Here is a 22,206-nt window from a genome sequence, read left to right on the forward strand (position 1 = left end):
TGGGAAATCTTAAAAATGGTATTTATTTATTTATTTATTTATTTTAAAGATTATTTATTTATTTATTTATTTATTTATTTATTTATTTGAGAGAGAGAATGAGACAGAGAGAGAGCATGAGAGGGGAGAGGGTCAGAGGGAGAAGCAGACTCCCTGCTGAGCAGGGAGCCCGATGTGGGACTTGATCCCGGGACTCCAGGATCATGACCTGAGCCGAAGGCAGTCGCTTAACCAACTGAGCCACCCAGGCGCCCCTTAAAAATGGTATTTATATCGATAATTCCTGAACTATAAAAAGGTATGCATAAAAATCAAAAGAATTTAATATTTCAGCTTACAGCCTCTCCCCCCGCCCCCATTTCAGTATGAATTTGCCCCCATTTCACAGTATCCAAGAATGCATTTACAAACGTGATCATCCTTTCTGGGCTAAGAATACAATTGAAAACATTTTCTCCATTTCTCTAGCCTTGTGACTTTTCCAACTCAGTCACAGGTTATCTGCCTCTTATTCTAAAGTAACCCAGTGGGTCCCAAATTTTGCTGCACATTAGAATTAACTGGGGAACATAAAAAAAAAAAAAAGAAACAAATTCCCTGTGGGCAAGTCACACTGCATGGGGTGGGGGCGCACAGGAGTCAGGCATCAGTATTTTTTAAAAACCTTTAGGCTATGCCAAAATGCAGCAGTTTGAGAACCATGGACATCAGCTGTAGAGTCAGCCTGCTATGGAGAAAGTTGCTCACCCAGGATAAAAACTTCAGCCACAGTTTTTTTTTAGAGATGATATACTAGCTAAACTTTGGCATTAAAAAGGAAGGACACAGTCTCTATCCTGAGGTAATGTTTTGTGTTTCCATATGCTAACGTTCAAAATAATCAATAGTTTATTTTGTATGTAAAGTTGAAAAAAGGTTAAAAAATCAAAGTTTGAGTTTTCCTGGGGAAAAAGGTAAAATCATCCAATTGGTGTTGAGAGGATATAGAAAATTATTTCCACTTTGTCCTAACAAGGTACGAAAAGGTAAATCTGCTGGTTTAAGATTTAAACCTTCAGAGCTTGGGGTAAAAAACCGCTCGGGTCTAAAGGAAGACAAAAACAGAAGACCGTGTTTCCTGAAGTGTCACTGCAAACTGTGGAACATCACAGTATTTGTAAGAAACTTTTGAAGTTATTCCCTGTTAAATCTACTACCCCTTGAATTGAGGGAATGACTGCCTCCTACTTAGTTGTTAACCTGGCTTCTCACACGGTATTAAAGCTATTGGCTCAAGCCTTGTAACAGCTAAGACAGCTCCGGGACAGGGTGCTGTGTCCCTCGGACTTACGGACTTACGCACTACTTTCCATTGTATTTGGAGACAAAGGAACTCACCCTTACAAAAGTTTCTTGCTGCATGCTCTGATGGGATCCCTGGAAAGTTCAGCTGGGTGGGGAGGAGGGTGTTCCCAGGTGAAATGAGTTGACAACTGAAGCTCGACCCAGCTTCTGCGTTACTACATACATCCAGTTATCATTTAGAATTCTAGTCTCATTTGGCTCCAATGTCAAAAGGCTACCTTAATGATATTATATATACATATATATATAATATCCTAAATCCTTGATGTGGACATAATTCCTCTCATTTATTTTTAGATAATAAAAATGCTTATTTAAAGCAGTTATTTCTTTTCTTTGATTAATGTATCCTTCATAATATTCATTACCTTTGTATCAAGCTCAGGAAGCAATTCATAACTTGCCTGTGTTCTGCAGGCCCCATTATGCCTCGTTACATAGCTGGGTGATGAATTAAAACAATCACAGACCTGAAATTTCAGACTAGTTATTGGAATATCTGCTTACATGATTCTCTTTGATTCTCCTGCCTACCTGATTACCCCCACTAACTTCTGTCTCCACTTTCTAAATAGCAGCACAGCTTGTTTTATGCATTTTGCTTTATTGCACTTTGCAGATACTGCGTTTTTTACAAATTGCAGGTTTGTGGCAACCCTGAATCGAGCAAATCTATTGGTGTCATTTTTCCAACAGCATCTGCTCACTTCATGTTTCCGTGTCACATTTTGGTAATTCTTGCAGTAGTTCAAACGTTTTCATTATTGTTGTATTTGCTACGGTGATCTGTGGTCAGTGATCGCTGATGTTACTATTGTATAATTCTTTTGAGGCGCCACAAACTGTGCCCATGACCTGAGCTTAACCAATAAATGTGTGGTGTGTGTTCTAGCTATTCCACCGAATGGCCATTTCCCCATCTCTCTCCTTCTCCTCAGGCCTCCCGGTTCCCTAAGACACAGGAATATTGAAATCAGGGCAATTAAGAACCCTACGTGTTCAAAAGAAAGAAGAGTCGCATGTCTCTCACTTTAAGTCAAAAGCTAGAAATGATTAAAGCTTAGTGAGGAAGGTGTGTCAAAAGCCAAAAGCCAAGACAGGCCGAAAGCTATAGGCCTCTTACACCAGGTAGCCAAGCTGTGAATGTAAAGCAAAAGTTCTTGAAGGACTACCACAGTTAACAACACAAATGATAAGAAAGCAAAACAGCCTTATTGCCGATATGGAGAAAGTTTTGAGTGTTCTGTACAGATCAAACCTGCCACAATATTCCCTTAAGGCAAAGCCTAGTCCAGAGCAAGGCCTTGACTCTTCAATTCAATGAAGTTTGGGAGAGGTGAGGAAGCTTCAGAGGACAAGTTTGAAGCCAGAAAAGGAGAGTTCATGAGGTTTAAGGGAAAGGGAAGAAGCCGTCTCCCTAACATCAAACTGCAAAGTGAAGCAGCAAGCGCTGATGTAGAAGCTGCAAATTATCCAGAAGATCGAGCTAAGATAATGAATGGAGGTGGCTACACGAAACAAAATTTGAATGTAGGCAAAACAGCCTTATGTTGGAAGAAGATTCCATCTAGGACTTTCATAGCTGGAGAAAAGTCCGTGCCTGGCTTCCAAGCCTCAAAGGACAGGGTGACTCTCATTAGGGGCCAGTGCAGATGGTCACTTTTAAGTGGAAGCCAGTGCTCATGTACCATTCCAAAATCCTAGGGCCCTTAAGAATTATGCTAAATCTACTCTGCCTGTGCTCAATAGCATGGAACAATAAAGCCTCGAGGACAGCACATCTCTTCACAACCTGGTTTACTGAATATTTTAAGTATTACTGTTGAGACCTACTCAGAAAAAGGATTCCTTTCAAAATACTACTTCCCATTGACCATGCACCTGGTCACCCAAGAACTCTGATGGAAATGGACAAAATGACTATTTTCATGCCTGCTAACAACATTCACTCTGCAGCCCATGGATCAAGGAATGATTTTGACTTCCAAGTCTTGTTTAAGAAATACATTGTGTAAGGTTCTAACTGCCATAGATAGCGATTCCTCTGATGGATGAGAAAAGGAGGTTGAAGACCTTCTGGGCAGAATTCACCATCCTAGTTGTCATTAGGAACATTTTGTGATTCATGGGGAAAAAGTCAAAATACCAACATTAACAAGGAGTTTGGAAGTTCAACCTCATGGATGACTTGGAGGGGTTTGTCTTCTCTGGGGGGAAGTGCTGATGTGGTGGAAATAGCAGAACTAGAAGTGGAGCCTGAGGATGCGACTGACTTGCCTGCGATCTCATGATAAACACTAACAGATGAGGAGTTGCTTCTTAAGGATGAGCAAAGCAAGTGTTTCTTGAGACAGAAACTTCTGATGGAAGATGCATAGATTATTGAAATGGTAACAGAGGGGGGCACCTGGGTGGGTCAGTTAAGTGTCTGCCTTTGGCTCAGGTCCAAGATCTCTGGGTCCTAGGATCCAGCCAAGTCAGGCTCCCTGCTCAGTGGGGAGCCTGCTTCTCCCTCAGCACCCCCACCCCCTTGCTCCCGTGCTCACTCTCGCTCTAGCTCTCTCCCTCCCTCTCAAATAAAATCTTAAATAAAAAAAAATGGCAACAAAGGACTGAGAATATCACATAAACTGAGCTTGATAAAGCAGTGGCAGGGTTTGAGAGGACTGACTCCAATTCTGAAAGAAGTTCTGCTGCAGGTAAAATGTTATCAAACAGAGGTGCCCCTGGGTGGCTTAGTTGGTTAAGTGATTTTTTTTTTTTTTTTGGTTTCCGCTTTGGTCATGATCTCAGGGTCATGAGATCAAGTCCCGAGTTAGGCTCCGCACTCAGTGGGGAGTCTGAGATTCTCTCCCTCTAACCTTCCTGTCACTGGTGCACATGTGTGCGCACTCTCTATAAGAAATAAATCTTTTTAAAAAAAAGCCATCAAACAGCATCACGATGGTTTATGACAAATTTAATACACCAACAAAGAAAAAAAGTACATTTTAATGCTTTTAACTTTGGTAAAGAATACTCATCCTAGATTTGCAGCCACCTTCATTCCAGCTGTTTTGTTAACATTCAGAGTACTCTGCATTCTTCCAACAGAAGGTACCCCCTGAGATGAAGAGTACCATCCTCCTACAGCGACAGAGGCGTGGCATCAATTAGCCATTTTCAAAAAACAGGATACTTGAAGGATTAAGAATAAAAACTATGGGGGGGAATGAATAAAAACAATCAAACTGCACAATCCATATATTTACTTTTTATTGAATTTGTTAATGTTACAGAGTTCTTGCACTGCCAAACCATGCCTGAGAATTCAAAGAAAGAAATGGTACAATGGACAGCCTCACCCACCCATCATACAGTATATTAAAACTTGATTCATGTGCATTTTTATAATTTCACAATCTTTTAAAAAGTTATAATAAGAGTTGGAATTTTAAATCTCCTGCAGGTCTTCAGATTTCTAGTATAGTATGCCATTAAATAAAAGTTCCACATATCCATCTCAGTTCATTCCTCAATAACATAACCCCCAACACAATTTTGCTGGAAAAAAATGCATACTTTTCAGGGGAAATATGTGGCTCAAGGTCCAAGAGATTATTTGTTAAGATTTTTGGTTCCCAAATGAAGTCTTCAGTTTAACCAAGAATCCCTTATTTCTTGCTTAATCATCCAACCTCTCCTTGGCTGGCTCAGCTGCTCACCCCATACACCAGAAGGCAGGCACCCTGCCTGCCACCTCAAAAAACGCCAACATCCTGGCCCAGATGTGGTGGGCAGGTCCTGTCAGGAGATCCTGTGACCTCCCAGGAGCCGATTCCTGCACTGACACTTTCATCAAGACTGAACTCCTGTAGGAGATGCCCCCACACCAGGATAGTTTTACTCGCTCACTTGCTTCACTCTTGCCAGTAGCAAGTCTGCAACTCCTGCACTTGGCAAAGGGATTTATTAGAGAGAAACCCAGACTCTGCGTCAAGTGGTCACATACCACTTTGAAATAGATCTATTGAACCAAAGACACAAAACTAGTACATTACCAGAAGATCTCATTAGATGGACTTTTCAGTAATCCTGGGTAGCTTCCTGAAGTCCCTTTAAGGACCAAAAATTACTGGATAGTTTAAGCTGTAATTATTAAAAACAGAAGTGCTACATCACCTGTCTTCGCCCCTGACTCTTCAAATGAACATAAAGACATACCAGAAGGTTGATAACAGAGCTAAACTGGCACAATCACTGCATCTATAGAACGTCCAACACCTGAAAAATTTGGGCACAAGTGATCTGGAAATCTTCTCAAAGATCATGCAAGATCCGTGAAAACCTACGTGGGTTTTAGGCTAAGGTTCTGCTCATGTTGCTCTGAATTGAGAAGGACCGGTCAGTGAATCCCTTGGCCTGAGCAGAGCCCATACTCTTTCCCCTGCAGTTTACTGTACAGTTTAGACCTGATTAGAGGAAGCTTAGCAGCACCTGAAGTAGAGCCCCCCGCATCCACTGCCCTTGACACCAAAGGCTATTTGGTTCCACTCTAGGGCTTGGCAAATTCATGAGACATCTCAATTCTAATGCATATTTCAGGTCACTTATTTAACCAAGCAATATGCTCTGTCAAAGAACTTATTCCAAGTCAAAAAAGAAGGAAAAAAAAAAAGGCCTTAATGTGTGGAACACAGAAAAAGCACTACCCAAATAAAAAATTACTAAAAGAAAATAAGATTACTCCCTCCCCTACCCCCTTTCCCACTTGGTGGACCCAAGTTTGGCTGAATTTAATTTGTGGTTACCTCAGAATACAACTCAAAGTTTAAATAATAAAATCACAACCCTACAGAGATTATCTGAACACAGGAGTTCTTTTGAGAGCGGCACGTTCCAGGAAGTCTAACACGGCCCACTACAGAGTATCCAAGGGTGGGGCACAGGACAGGTTAATTAAGGTCACTTAAATCTTCATCTTTTACAGCAGATCAGAACCCAGATGGCTGACTTTCTGCAGGATTTCTGATAGGAATCCAGTAGAGCTGGTCTCAAGCTTCACACCGACACTTACTAGCTGTAACCTCCGTGTCCAGAAGTTGTGATCCACATGAAGTCCGCAACGAGTGCAGCAAACCTGAGGTAGTCAGCCCTTACGAAGGCTCAGTATCTGAACATAAAAAGATTTTGAAATGACCACTGGCTGCAGTTTCTGGTTTTCTGTTTGCAGAGTAATAAAGAACACTGCTGAATCTAGTTTGCGCACTTCGAGAACAATGAGAATTCCCCTAAATCCAATATATACAAAGAGCAGCCGTGACACCTGTACCCCCACAGTACCATAGGGCCGGTCACTTAGATCGAGTGGTCTGCATCGGCTGTGGGTCCAGCAGAGGTCAGATGATGAATGGCTGTTCCTGGTGGTTAGCTGCGGTCTAGTTACCTTAGAAGGGTTAGCAAAGACCATTCCTTAATTGTACTGTGTGTGGCTGCTTTTCTGATTTTCAAGCACAGCATACTGGTTGTCTAGCTGAAGTTTAAGGGCCTGGTTTTTTGAAACCTCATCCCTACCTCTAGTTTTGTGTCTTACTACTTCAAAGCTCTTCTCCATTTCTTTATCCCTAAGGGAAAAGAAATGTAATCAGTAAATATTTCTTCTTCACTAAGTTGTTGATCCTCCCCCCCCCCAAAAAAAGCCACCCCTTAGAAGTATCCTGAGGGAGTAACAGGAGGGGAAACCGGTACAGGTATCCTGCTTTCCCAAAGTTTGAGTACACCACTTGCTTTTACAAAAGTTAGTGTGGCAACAGCTTTTTTCATAACGGTGAAAATCCTCTTCAGATTTCTTTCAGTTAGCACAAGAAAATAGGTCTTCCTGTAAAAGTGAAGTGGCGTAACGCAACCTTTCAGAAAGCGGGGGACCGTCTTTGCTTTATGCCTTTCTGGCTTAGGAAGGGTTTCATAGGAATGCTCGACTTTCGACAGCAGGGGAAACCTGCCCATAAAATCATCATCAGATCACTTTCCAGGCTTCCAAGGATCAGAAAACACAAATACTGAAGCTCTATGGTCCCATTTTCTGTGGCAGCAAATCTATTTGAATACTATTCACTGCAAACCTATTTTGGGACCAACTTGAAGACAACTGCAAAGTCAAAAGGCTATCTGATGACACACTGATTCCTTCTAAGAGTCACTTTTATTTTTAGCAGATAATAAACAACACATCTCTTTATGCATAAGGGCAACAATTTTCTTATTCAAGTCAGGTTCTACTCATTATTCAGTGATTTCTCCTCACGTCTATGTCTACTTTATGAGAGGGGATCAGATAAAGCAAGGTGAGTGTGGGGGATCACTGCCCCCTTATTCTGTAGGACAGAGCAGAGAAGCGAGTCCAATGGAAGCTTAAGCTGGGCTCCCAAAGAGGCAAAAAGGCTGGAATTTACTCTAAAAGCCACCCCCCCCAAACAGTATTTCCATCTGATGCCCTTTACATTTCTTCCCATTTTACTTAAAAAAAAAATTTCATGTCCCTACAAAGGATGTGGAAGTGCCATATGTGGTCATTTAATTCCAGGTAGCATTCATTTTAAGTACCTGCTGAAATAAGATTTTAATATTAGATTTATAACTGCCAACATCTTTCATCTATTCACATCAACAGGGAATACAATGAAATACTGCTCTTACATTTCTAGTTTCCATGCTATAAGGAACATGTACTTAACATAACTAGACAGATGTCATAGCTACAGAACACCACCCACCAGGAATAAAGCAACTCTTGTAGACAATGTCTGTCTTTGGTGCTCTTTCCCCGCTTCCCACCCCCAGGCACATAAGTCCCACCTAATTTTCAGCTGCCTGTCAGCTGCCACCTGGGCTTTACCAAAGAGACCCCCTCCCCTCCACCCCAGGTGGGTTTTCCTATCTCCCACATCCCACTTGCTGGCCAAGGGACAGGGCTCCCAGACAAAAGGCAAGAATTGAGAGTACTTACTTCCGGCTTTCTACATGCTTGGCAGTGGACTGCAGGGATGGGAACTGTGTATCACTGTAGATTTCTGGTGGTCCTTGTGGTGTTTTCCTTGTTGTGGTTAACCTGGCTCCAGGAGGCCTATACACACCGCTAGTCATTGCTGGTTCTGGGGTCTCTGTAACTAACATTTTGTAACAGTTTAGAGAAACTACTCAAATGCCTGGCATTTTAGTAAGCTAGTCCCGCATTCCCGATCACTTGACAACTACAGGAAAAAAACCCAATACCTACACAAGTCTCTGGACAATAGAAGGAAAGTTATCCGAGAAAATGTCTGAAAGTGAAGATATTCTTATCTTTCTGGAGTAGTCTTCTAACTTCTCTATCATGTACAACTTCGATTACCTCTGTACATGAGTTCTTTCTGGAAGTCACCTTACTGTAAGTGGGAGAAGAATCTGCTGGACCTGGGAGACAGTCCATCAGGGACTGTCTTTCAGAACAGCACTACCTCAGCCCTCAGTTGACATATAGGTAAATGTGGATAATCACTTCTTTACCTGGTTGGTGGGTTACATAACATGCTACGTGTAAAGAATTTATTTACAAAAATGCTTGTGTATATATTTAATTCTAAAAGACGAATAAAAATAAACTACTACATATCTTTAATAATTTCCTTCTCTTCTACATCAATGGATAAGGCTCTTTGTCATATTTTATAAACACAGGTAGAGCAGGGAAAAAAAAAACTTAAGCTGCCGAGCAGCCCCATGTCTTCCAGGATGGCTAACATTTTCCGGACAGAACCTTCTAGCTTTTCGCTACATATCATTTTTTTCTCCCCATTCTCAATATGCATTCAGTATTTTAAGTGTTTTCCATTTATCAAAAACTTCATTTCAAATAAACGCCTACACCATCATTTATTAGCTGCAATATAATGCAGCCATTTGAATACTATTATAAAGGCTTATTGTCTCATACAGCTTTTAATTAAGTGTGGGAAAGCTATAATATCACACGCATTCATTAGTGACTGAGTACCCGCTATGTGTCAGGTGCTGTTCTAAACTACACAGTGGGATACAAATGTTAAGGACATGCCTTCAAGAACTGGATATTCTGGGGCACCTGGGTGGCTCAGTTGGTTAAGCGACTGCCTTTGGCTCAGGTCATGATCCTGGAGTCCTGGTATGGAGCCCCACCATCGGGCTCCCTGCTCAGCCAGAAGCCTGCTTCTCCTTCTCCCACTCTCCCTACTTGTGTTCTCCCCCTCACGCTGTCAATTAAATAAAATCTTTAAAAAAAAAATTTAGAACTGGATATTCAGGCTGCTAGCCACATGCAGCCATCTGAAATGAAATAAACTCAAGAATTCAGTTCCTTAGTTACATTAGTCACACTTTAAGTACTCAATAGCCACCTGTGGCAAGCGGCTACTACAGTGGACAGAGGCGATTCCATCACTGGAGAAAGTACCACGGGGCAGTGTTAGGCTGGAGGGAAGAGACACACACATGTAAAGGTTGGTGCTGTACCAAAGATGAAATCAGGGGAAGAGTTCATCAAGGGAGCACACACGATGGGTAGGGGTCTCAGCGCTGAGGTGAAAACCAAACAAGGCCTGAAAGCCGTAAGGAGGCAAACACATCTCGAGTTGGTAAACAAGCCAAATCTGGTCCGCTTCCGGATGTTATATTTTACTGGAATGCAGCTACACTCACTCGGTGTGTGTTTGTGTCGTCTATGGCTGCTTCTGTGCCGTCACGGCAGGGCTGGGTAGTTAAAACCATCTTCCGCGCGGCCCTCAAAACCTAAATTAATTATCTGGCCCTTTGCAGAAAAAGCTTACTTAGAGACTCCTAATATAAAGGAAAGCGGATTCAGGCTGAGAACACAGGCACAAAGGGCCCGTGGCAGCAGTGTGCCTAGTGTCCTCAAGGGGCAGGGTAAGCGAGGACCAGATTAAAAGAAACACCAAGTCCGAAGAAGGGATCACAAGGCAGGCATCCAAGGCCTTGCAGGTCACTGAGAGCTGCAGCTTCTACTCCAAGCAGAGGGGGCACCACTGGAGGTTCGGGAACAGCGTACGTACAGCCACAGGCAGACCAGTGAAGAGGTGACCTCACTAATCCATATAAAAATGGACAGTTCAAACCACTGGTAGCAGTGGAACTGGAGAGAACTAGTCACATAAAGAGTGTGATTTTGAAAATAAAGAAAAAACAAATTTACTGACAAATCAGATTTAGGTTTGGAGCAAGAAAAAGTTATCAAAGGAGAACTCCAAGATTTGTGGCCTAAGTGAGCGAAAGAATCGCAATGAGATTACAAAGGCTGTTGTGTTGACCCAACATAGGTTTGAACTGCATGGCTTCACTTACACATGGATGTTTTTGATAAATACAGTATAAAACTGTAACCTATTTTTTCTTGATGATTTTAGTATTTTTCCTCTAGCTTATTCTAAGAATATAGTAGCATAAATGTACAAAATATGTGTCAATTGGTATGTTTATGTTACAGGTAAGGCTTCTAATCACAGTAGGCGCTCAGTAGTGAAGTTTTGCAGTAGTCAAGTGAAATGTGGATTTGACTGCACTGGGGTTCGGGGCCCCACCCTCATGTTGTTTAAGGGATCTACTGTGCGTTGGGGGTACGTGGATAATGAGATGCCGGCTAGGCAGCTAAGAGCTATGTGTCTGGAGGTCAGAAGAGATCTGAGCTGATGTGAATTTCAGAGTTGCTGGCATGTGGAGCCTGGTGAAGAAGGGTGCGGGGAGCAGCAGGGGCTGAGCACTGGGGTAGGTTCTCTCTCAGAGGCAGGAGAGAAAAAAATCCCAGCCAGGGAGACTGAGAACGAACCACGGAGGGAGCAGGAGACTGTGGTGTCCTGGGGTGATCAACTACGGCAAGCGCTGCTGATGGGCAAATCGGGTGAGGACCAAGACTTGGGACACTGAGGTTAGCAATGTGTAGGTCATCAGGATCAGTGACAGATGCAGTAAAAAAAGTTAAACAGAAAAACATATACATACACATAGCAAAGGGCTAGAAAGGATGCAAGAATGTTGACACACACTAGTTATCTTTATTCTCTGGGCAGTAAGATTTGGAGTGATTTGTTACTCTATATTATTCTGCATTAAAAAAATGGGTATATATATATATAACATATATAATATATAACATTGCGTTATATATTAACGCAATGTTTCTCAAACTTTTCTCAACACTTCCATTCTAAGGGGCCATTTTAGACAGCTATTTCCTAACTACCATGCCCCCACACACCAGGGAATGTTAATACCATATATATATACTGTGCACCTGCTCACACACTTCGCCCCTCTGGTGGGCAACAGCCCACTAGAAGATCTGCTATTTCTTCACCCCCCACGAAGAACCACGTCTTATCAACTCTTAGGAGTGATAAAATATGCCCTCCTGAGAATTCATGCTTCAAGACAGAGTAAAATGGGGAATGGGGGAAAAAACACAAACACAGGTGGAAACACAGGCACAATTTCCCTTCGCCAACTGTCAAAAATTGAAACAAATTACTTAAACATTTAAGTTTGGCAAGTTAGTTTACATATAAAGTTAAGCAGCCTACCAAAAAGCACATATCATAAGTTCCAAATTACTTAGGATATGAAAGTCTTTAAACAAACGTCTCTCCCAAGAACAGAAAGAAACCCCACTCATTCTACCACAAGCATTCATTTAGTTGAATGCCAACAGTATATAAAATTATACATAGACAGCTTTATGAAAATGAAATATTAAGGTTACCAATTACTGCAGCAGGAGGTGCTGGTACTGAAGCTGTTTTATTCCAGGGACCTGAAGACTTTTCTACACCACTACCACCTCCTCCACCTTCTTCCCAGTTATCACCTGGATCTTCTCTTTTCTCGTTATCATCTTCTTCCTTTTCACTATTGGAAAAGCAAACAAGTGAATTCAGTTACAGAACCACCAGGAAAATCATCAGTCGAAATCCTAAGTTGTATCAATGCTGATCTGTGTGACCCTAAGAGAAGTCACCTAACCTCCTCAGAGCCTCAATGCCCCTCTTGTTTGAGAGACAGAAATGGGCGCCTGGGTGGTTCAGTTGTTAGGCGTCTGCCTTCGGCTCAGGTCATGATCCCAGGGTCCTGGGATCGAGCCCCATATCGGGCTCCCTGCTCCGCGGGAAGCCTGCTTCTCCCTCTCCCACTCCCCCTGCTTGTGTTCCCTTTCTTGCTCTCTGTTGAAAAACAAATAAAATCTTTAAAAAAAAAAAAAAAAGACAGAAATAGGGGATGTTATCTGTTATACACCAGGACTTCCACCTGACATCCTATGAAAGGATTTCATTGCTACAAAAGGTTTAGAAAACCACCTGGTCTGATAAGTCTCTGCTTTCCTTTTTGCAAACCTCACATACTCAAGAACATTTAGAAATATTTACCATACTGACCTGCCAGGCTTATGACAATCTATGTGATTACATTGAGCAGCCCCAAGGAAGAGCAGGACCCCAGCTAAGAACCTCATGCAACTGAGGGAGGAAGAGAGGCCAGGCTAACCTGAGAAAAGGGGACCTGAGAGGGATTAAGAGTGTAATCCCTGGATTTTCTAGGACCACAGTGGCCAAATAGGCACTCATGGTAAGCGTATTTTCAGTGATCAAACGTTTTTGAAAGTTGTATAATTTCATTTGCTAATCCTTTAGTACATATTACAAAATGAGAACTCACATTCCAATAGAAGAAACAAGCCTGTGTTCAGTGTTAACATCAGTGCTACAGACTATTAGTGCCAGTCTCTACTGTTTGACACAGGGAATATATGGAACTGGTCCCTATCACCAGATATGTCACCCATTTAAAAAAGAGAATACAAAAACTCAGTCTTTGGCTTTATTAGTTAATTATAAATGTGAAAGATACCCTCAATGGTATCCTAAGACTGGCTGTAGTGTTTATGCCAATTTCTTATTTCTTTATTCTTGAATTGGCTTGAGTCAGGAATCAGGGAATTACCTGTCAAATCTAACTCCTTTTTCTGCCGTGATTCGCCCTTGCTGCTGCTGCCTCTGGCACAGACTACCAACCTTTCCATGAATTATATTCCATGACCGTGATGGTTTTTCCTAGAACTTCAGGCTATCAACCTCCTTTACCATTCTGACCATGCTTTTCTCTCCTACTGAAAAAATAAGGCTATTGCCTAAAGCTGTCCTTGGCCTTTCACTCTTTTTAGACATTTTCTCCCTTTGATGCCTGATCAGTGATCATGACCTTAACAACGTACAGATGACTCCCACCCTACCGTGTATGGCCCTGGAAACATCATGGCCTCTCTTGGCTTCTGCAAAAGGACATCTCAGGGTGCTTTCCTTCCATTTCTATTAGAACAAGGAAAGTGCCAGCTATAAGACAAATTTCTTCAATAACTAATGGTCTCCTTTAAAGATACTTATAGAAAAATTTCAAAGACAGTGCCCACCAACAGAGGTGATTCCAGAATTTAGAGGCAATCAGGGAGGGGAGAGAGGAATGAGCTCCTCCTCAGTCTGCATTTGTAGCATGATTTTACTTAAGACTATAATTCAAGAGGAAAAAAGAATGAGAATATGGCCGAGCCACTCTTTGGTTTTCCTTTTTTATTAACACATAATAGAATCCTGTACAGCCATTTAAAATGTCAGGCCCATGCTGACATGGAAGTAATATTTATGTCAGTTAAGCCAATGGCTTACTAAAACAAAATCTATACACCTAATATTAAGTAGAAGGACATTTTGATTTTTAAAAAAGGTTTTAAAAAGTAGCTGGGTGCTAGAATGCCTGATTTTATTTTCTTCATGCAGCAAACAGTTACGAGCAGATTCTAAAACCAGACTTCCTGGTTCAAATCATTTGGGTTTTGCCACTGATAGCCAGGAGACTTTGCGTGTGACACTTAACTTTTGTATGCCTCAGTTTCCTCCTATGTAAAATGGGGTAACAGCTCCATTTTGAAAATTAAATGAGTTAAAAGACACAAAGCACCAAGAAAAGTGCCTGGCACATAGTAAGTGGCTGTTAAATGTTATTATATGGGTTTTTTTGGGCGGGAGGGGGCAGCAGAGGGAGAGAGAATCGTAATTAAGCAGATTCCATGCTGAGTGTGGAGTCCGAGGGGTTCAATCTCACAATGTGAGCTGAAACCAAGAGTCAGATGCTTAACTAACTGCACCACCCAGGTGCCGCACTATTACATGCTTTTTAATATCCATCTGAGTTTTCAAATAGGTGCTACCTTTATATTAGGAGAAAAATAAAAGAGAACAAAACTCAAAATCCCAAAAACCCACAACATGAACATGTTCTTTTAAACAGATTTTTTAAAAATAGATACCAAACACTGACTCTGTTTTCTAAAGTTTATACGTGGAATGACCAGGTAAGGATATGAAGGTCCTAATTTATCCAGCAGTCTAACAGTGGTATCCAAACATTATAACTGTTCCAAAGAATTTTGTCACCCACTTCTGAGAACCGATGCCAATGTAATTATACTTTCATGCAATTTGCTTGGTTCATGAGTAAAAACATGGGTGTTATTTACCTAGTTATGTAAGATTTGTTAGTAATGTCCCAGTAACCCAAACCCATGCAGACAGGGACATAAGACCCCAACAAAGATTTTAAGAACCTTCATGGGACTTTTATACTCATATATATATATATATATATATATATATATATACCCACCAAGGTATGCTAGCTTTCAGTTGGTCTATCATTGTGAAACAGTTAACTCAGCAAAATGTGCTGAATCACTGTTGTTCAAATATGTATACTAGACTCTAAAATAGATTTTTCTTCAAATTACTGTGGCATGTGGTGATTAGTATACCTAAACTCTGGAATTATCAGCTTGTAGTAAGCAATCAACTGAAAACCAAAAAATTTTTAACACTGATTATGATTACCTCTAAGCAGAAGGGATTATGGATCATTCTCATACATTTTTAATGCTGTTATACCTTTTTTTTTTTTAAAGATTTTATTTATTAGACAGAGAGAGACACACCGAGAGAGGGAACACAAGCAGGGGAAGTGGGAGAGGGAGAAGCAGGCTTCCCGAGTAGCAGGGAGCCCAATGCGGGGCTCGATCCCAGGACCCTGGAATCATGACCAGAGCCGAAGGTAGACGCTTAACGACTGGGCCACCCAGGTGCCCCAATGCTGTTACACCTTTTAAATGTCCTTAAAAAATACAGTTTTTCTAATTCACAATAAAATATTAAAGAAAAGCCCCAATTTGGTCTAACAGAATACTGATGGTCCCATGTAAAAGAAGGTTCCTTTACTGTAACATTTATTACTCTTCACCCTCAGAGACAAGTGAAGAATGAATAAATCACAAAATCTAAAAATCCCTTTAAATTACAAACTATTACAAAGAAATCAGTGATTTAATTAAAGGGATTATGTATCTGTAATAATAGAAACAAGACAACTTAATATTTTGGTTTCTTAAGATTCTGAAGTTTTAGTTAAACTAAACATTGAAAACTGTCTAGTCAAGACCCTTCATCCAACAGTGGGAACAAAGGCCCAGAGATGCCAAGAGGCCATTGGACTAAGGGCAGGGTAGAAATGATTTAAACATCCAGATTACTTTTTATTTACACACTCTAGAAAATGTCAAATCTCTAAATGCCATAAGACACATGTTGCAAAGAGTCATTTCCACAGGAGATGATTAGGCTAAAATTTGGTATTTGACCCAAACAGAATATATAGCTTATCATCAGCTAAATTTCACATTTCAAAAAACTACACTGCTGGGGCGCCTGGGTGGCTCAGTCGGTTAAGCGTCTGCCTTCGGCTCAGGTCATGATCCCAGTGCCCTGGGATCAAGTCCCACATCAGGCTCCTTGCATCAGGCTCCTTGCTCAGTGGGGAGCCTGCTTCTCCCTCTGCCTGCAGCTCCCCCTGCTTGTACCCTTGCTTACTCTCTCACCCACGCTCTAACAGATAAATAAAATCTTTAAAAAAAAATAAGTAAAAACTACACTGCTACTTGTAAATACATTATCACGATTTAAAGTATACAATCTTAAATATGCAAGTCTGTAAGGCACTGCTGGTGGTATAAGGGGAATGAAGCTAAGAAAAGGGAATATTTACTGAGTATCTAGAAGGCCAGGCCCTTCCTACCACTTCACAAAGCTAAACCTCATGGTAACACCAAGGCAGGCAGGAGACCCACTGTACACAGGAGGAAACTGACAGACATTTAAGCCCCTTCCCCAGGGCTACGAAGTAGCAAGCCAATCCCTGGGTCTCCACAGCTCATACTCTTTCATGTTGCCTCTTCATTTTATCCTCTTTAGAGCTCTAACATATGACACAGAAATTTTCTCTATTTTGAGAAATTCACTTTCAGTAAGGCTGATCGGGATTACACATCCTGCAGCAGTTTATTAATAAAAACGAACACCCTTACCTCTTTATCTCATAGGACATTACATGAGAGTTTATATATACATCCTAACCCTTGTTCCCCAACACTAGAGGGTTTTAGCAGCTAACACAAAATCCAGACTTAAATGTGTTTCTGCTAGAATGCTAGGCATCTCCATTGTTTGACCCTGTTATCCAACCACTGTTACAACAATAAAATGGATAGACACGGCCTGATGAGCTATGCTGGCAGCTCAAAATGGCATCGCGTTCCTCCAAGGACTCTTTCTCAACCCCTTCCCGGGAGACCAAGTGTCTGTCTCCTGTGTTCCACAGCATCCTGCCCATCACTGAAATGATCTACTGGTGTTTAGTAGAGGAGTTATTTCTACAACCCTGATGGCTGGCACACTGTAGTCACACAGTATTTGCTACAATGAATCCAGCTTGGATGCTGGAGTGATTTCTTCAAGGAACAACTTAACCAGCCCTAATGGGTTTAAAGGTCTAGATTTCTTTCTTTTTTAAAGAAATGTATTACATTTATTTGACAGAGAGAGCAGAAGCAGGGGGAGCAGCAGGTTCTCTGCTGGGGATCATGACCTGATTTCAAGGGAGACATTTAGCCAACTGAGCCACCCAGGTGCCCCTAAAGTTCTAGATTTCTTAAGAAGCTTCCTAAAAAAACCACTGGGCTCCAAAATGTGGGGCTTGAACGCACAACCCTGAGATTGAGTCACATGCTCCACCTACTGAACCAGCCAGGCGCTCCTCCAAGAAGTCCATTCATTCTTGAAACATGACAAATGCTCAACATCTAGTAACCTCCAAATATTAAATGAAATCTTTCTTTCCCTCAAAAATCCATTTTAAAGATCAGAGAGGCCTACAGGTCCCATTTAGACTGCTCAAGCAACAATCTAAGCTCCAGTGTTAGGCCCCTTATCACCATCCCAGTGGCACCCCTCTAAAGAACTTGTCTATACGTAGTGACGACCTTGAATACATCTATTAATTTAGACACAAAATCTGACACAAGCCCTGATAATACTCTTGATACTGAAATCTTGAGCTAGTTGGTAAATGTAACAGAACATTAATACAGTATGTTTGCTGCTACTGAAAAATTTCCTTTCAAATGCACTTATCTTCAATAAAGGTCCAGCATTTTAACCTATTATAAGGTCTAGTGTCAAGAACTTTAAGGCTATATGCAGTATTTGCAGCTGACTAAAGATAAAGCAAATGTGACAAAAATGATCAGAAGATATAAGGAAAGAGTATATGGGTACTTATTGTTCTTGCAACTTTTCTGAGGTTTCTAATTTTTCAAAGCAAAAAGCTGGATGAAAAAACAAGATTATAAGGCTGAAAATTTCAAGATATTTTAAGTCAACTTCCCAAAGTTTTCATATTCCCTTGTCTCATACTGAGATAGCAAGGTTGCCTCTCATAGGCAGAAAAAGGTTAACAGCCTAAAGGCATAAAGAATCACCCGCCCCAACTTCTCAAAGAAAAGCTAACTCATTTCTCTGCCCCTTCCTAAGGGCTTCTGCCTAAGATTAAGACCAAGCTATAGAAGACAGCAATTCAAGGTCTGTAAGCAACGCTTAACACCCTGAGAGGGATTTGTTTGTATGGTCATACTAATGCCAACCTGAACATGTCATTTTCTCCTATTAGGTCACAGTGAGTTAGACTCACCAGAGTCTAACATTAGTCATGATAGTAGTAGGTGGTATACCTCCACTACCCCTTGTCCTCAAATCTTGGTATTATAAATCAGGTGCCTCATGGTTAAGTAACAGAAATTGCCAAGACTAAGTTATTCTAATTTACCCAATGAATACAGAAGATGATTAATATTAATGACTGGGTATTTTACAAATACCCTGTTCAAAAATCCTCACCACAATCCTAGGAGTTGTCTCAATTCTGCCTATCAGAACAATCAAAAGTAAAGTGACTTGCCCAAGGTCACACATAAGCAGCAGGCTAAAACCCAGGTTTGTCTTTCCCCAAAGTCCATGTTTTCGTGACATTATCAACTCCATCCCATTTATGTGAGTAACCTACTTCCACTCCTATGAACCAAACAAAGTGTCTTTCCTTGGGGATCCTAACCTTACCGAGTTTCACTGTCAAGAACATTTTAATACAAAGTTTACAAGGATATTCACTATATAGTGTGAAAATTTTAGTCACTATTATTAAACCTCAGATGACTTCTCACACTCAAATCTTTCCTGAAGGCTGTTAGATTCCTCTTTATTGAATGAGTTGTGAAGGCAACGGAAATAGACTCTAGACTCCACCGTGATTGAGGATCCACAAAAGCAGCTTCCTGAAGGTATGTTTTTCAATGTTAGCAGGTTAGAGGAAGATCTGTCGCAGACCATTCAGGAGTAAGACTACATGCTAAGAATAATGAAAAACACAACATAAAAGCTGGTCCAGTTTCAGGTCAAGCAGAACTTAAACACTCATACTAGCTGAGATTTACCTACGCCCCTGGCAAAGGTGAAAGATATAAATGATTTAAGAAATGTTTCATTATCTCTGGAGTAGCCATAGAGAAAGAAAAAATAACCTTGAATATGGATATGGGATATACAATCAATGACAGAAAAATAGGCAGTTTAAATATCCTCCATAATGTAATAAAATCAATTTCTAGCATTCAGTGAATCTGAAATCTTTCCCCTCAGAAAGTGCTCCTCTTGCTCAGTAAGTTCAACATGACCAAACACTATTCTTCCTGTCACTCAGATCTTCAGAATCTGCAGTTAAGAATCTGTGGTCAGGAAAGGCTGACCAAGAGCCTTATTCTACAGCCAAAGAGGAACCACACACATAGGCAGTGCCACAACCCCAGATGGATGGATAAGAACTTCCTGTGCCCTCCTTCATTTTCACAGGTCAAGCCCAAGGAGAACACAGGGTTATTTTCTACACTACACCTCTCCAGAAACATCTAACAAACTCAAGAAGTTGTTGGAGAAAAAAATTTAGTTAAATCACTTCTACTTAACATTACTACAAAAGAACCTCAAGAGCGGAGAAGCCCCATTTCCTAAAAAGTCTCCCATGATCAGTCAGGTTTCACTCTGGTTAAGCTCACGAAACGAGGTCAAAGAACCTAGGACAGAATGCCTGCTGCTCCGGGAGGTATTCAACAATTGTCAAAAATACTAGCCCTGGTTTTTTGAGTAACTTACTTAAGGCCATAAATATTACCACTGTCAAAAGACAGTATTCTGTTAAGGAAAATAACTTCCACCAGTGTGCCACATGGTCACTGGTATATACAAATTGCAAACTTCGAACTGGAGGCAGTTCATTAGATCTTTTATTTCTTTAAACTGGGAATAAAAGAGTTTTTAACCTTAAAAACGGTGGAACCATATATTCACCTGTTTTTTCTACTTTATGAGCCCATTAAAATAAGACATCTATTCATATGAATCTAAAACCAACTATCACAGGGCGCCTGGGTGGCTCAGATGGTTAAGCGTCTGCCTTCGGCTCAGGTCATGATCCCAGAGTCCTGGAATCGAGTCCCGCATCGGGCTCCCTGCTCCTTGGGAGCCTGCTTCTCCCTCTGCCTCTCTCTCTCTCATGAATAAAAATCTTTAAAAATAAAAAAAATAAAACCAACTATCACAGATTGGACTTATGTTAATTTCAAATCCCCTAAACCAACCAACCCAATTTTTAAAAAATTACTGTTTTCTTGAACTTTTTTTAAGATTTTATTTTATTCATTAGAGAGAGAGAGAGAGAGAGAGAGAGAGAGCACAAGCAGGGGGAGAGAGAGAAGCAGACTTCCAGCAGAGCAGGGAGCCCAACGTGTGGCTCCATCCCAGGACCCAGAGACCATGACCTAAACCGAAGGCAGACTTTTAACCATCTGAGCCACCTAGGCGCCCCTGTTTTCTTGAGCTTTAAAAATAACATGCTTGGACTACCTGATGCCATCCCTATAAAATTCTTCGGAGAATAAATCTTCAGTGTTAGGATACTGGTTATTCTTGGGAGTAAAGGCAGTGACTAAAAGGGCTTAGGTTTCCTCTGCAGGAGTAACGTTCAGTTTCTTGACCTTGCTGTTGATTACACAGATTGATCTCATTGTGTGAACATATAATAAAATCTGTACATCTGTTAGGTATACTTCAATTACAAAAATACATATTAACTTATTGGAGAGATCTGAAAACCACGTTATTTTTTTGAAACAAATGAACAAAAACCCTAAGTTCAATGCAACAATGTTAAAAGTGAAAGTTTTGAAGCCACAAAACCCATTTCATTTTAGCTGTCTCAAGTAAGTAGGCAAGTTCTCAGAGGATTTTGGAGCTGGCAGCTAATTTGATCAGTATATAGAAGGACTGCCATCACAGAAGGAAGACACAACTCATTACAGCCCTACTACGCATATCTAAAGCATGAGGCCACTGTGATGCGGCTTTGGGGCTAGAGAAAAACCAAACATACAATACCTATCCTAAGGCTTATCTAAACACATTTGTAACCAGACCATACCTTATTTGCATCGCCTGAACTCTGAGGCCGCTGTAATCAACCTCTTTTTGCTCAAATTCTTTCCACTCATCTTCATCCTGTAGAACAGTTTGATCAATTAAAGCAATTTGGTAAAACACAACTAAGGCAAATATCAGACTATGAAAAGGGGATCAAGTGTCTGGAACCTAAAATATAGACTCGTTTTCTGGCCAAAGGCCCTGTCTGATCCCGAGGCCGACTAGGCTGGAGGACAAACGTGCCCAGCAGTCCAACCCTCTTACTTCCACCGGGTTCCTTCCAGAGAGCTATTACTTTAAAAGCTACCAGGAAAAGTCGAATGAAAAAGTCAATAGTAAGCCCACAACTAAATGTCTACCACAATGTTGTCATGAGACTTACTCTGTTACGGGCTTAGAGGCCAAGCCATGCCAATTAAAGCTACCACAAAAGCGACTGTTAGAAAATTCTGCTCAGACTGCCGGGCTGAAGTCAGAACACCAAATTACTCAGAGAATACGTCACTCGGTAAGTGCAGCTCTGGGCCGGCTACTTCGCACCCAGACCCATTTCCCCTCCAGGATCCCGTCGACTGGGTCTCGGTCCCTGCCGGCGACACGAGGCGGAGGGGCGGGGCGGAAGCGGGCTGGGGGGTCCCGCGGGGAGAGGCGCGCCGGCCCGGCGTGGGAAGCCCCCGTCACATGGCCAACCTCCGCGCCCGTCCGCCCCCTGGCCGGCCCCTCCCGGACGCTTCCCCGGGCGGGCGGCCGGCGGGGGCGGGCACATGGGCGCAAGCGCGCGGCCGGGCCCCGAATCCCGGCCTCCCCGGCCCCTCACCTTAGTCACGGCCTTGGTGGCGGCCCCGGGGCCGGAGGCCCCCGCGCCCGCGGTCCCGCCGTCGCCCGGCCGGGCCCCCGCGCCCACCCC

General features: G+C 41.8%; 1 protein-coding gene across 8 annotated transcripts; it reads right to left on the reverse strand.

The window, feature by feature from the left end:
* Window positions 1-4,582: 4,582 nt before the first annotated feature.
* CDV3 (CDV3 homolog) lies at window positions 4,583-22,178 on the reverse strand. 8 transcript variants are annotated; one of them, XM_073900124.1, is made up of 6 exons: window positions 22,117-22,178; window positions 21,301-21,377; window positions 12,107-12,252; window positions 8,330-8,489; window positions 6,898-6,947; window positions 4,583-6,496 (listed from the first exon to the last, which is right to left on the reverse strand). In XM_073900124.1, exons 2-6 carry the CDS (start codon window positions 21,309-21,311, stop codon window positions 6,480-6,482), a joined length of 384 nt encoding a protein of 127 aa, XP_073756225.1. In that variant the 5' UTR covers window positions 21,312-21,377; window positions 22,117-22,178; the 3' UTR covers window positions 4,583-6,479. The 8 variants fall into 8 exon arrangements, with proteins under 8 accessions (XP_073756225.1, XP_073756231.1, XP_073756222.1 ...); XM_073900130.1 differs by having other exon boundaries at window positions 4,583-6,769; XM_073900121.1 differs by having other exon boundaries at window positions 4,583-6,947; window positions 8,330-8,483.
* Window positions 22,179-22,206: the final 28 nt, after the last annotated feature.

This window comes from Callorhinus ursinus, unplaced genomic scaffold (assembly GCF_003265705.2).
Source record: "Callorhinus ursinus isolate GAN/ISIS: 27379988/994484 unplaced genomic scaffold, GSC_fseal_2.0 scaffold1, whole genome shotgun sequence".
In the NCBI taxonomy this organism is placed as follows: domain Eukaryota; kingdom Metazoa; phylum Chordata; class Mammalia; order Carnivora; family Otariidae; genus Callorhinus; species Callorhinus ursinus.

Excerpts from the sequence above, each read along its gene's own strand:
- CDV3 (XM_073900111.1), bottom strand. Across the intron at positions 8,490-12,106 it reads ACCTCCTGCTGCAGTAATTG|TTACAGAGACCCCAGAACCA; the intron begins GTAACCTTAATA and ends ACAAAATGTTAG. Across the intron at positions 6,948-8,329 it reads AAGCATGTAGAAAGCCGGAA|GGATAAAGAAATGGAGAAGA; the intron begins GTAAGTACTCTC and ends CTTTTCCCTTAG.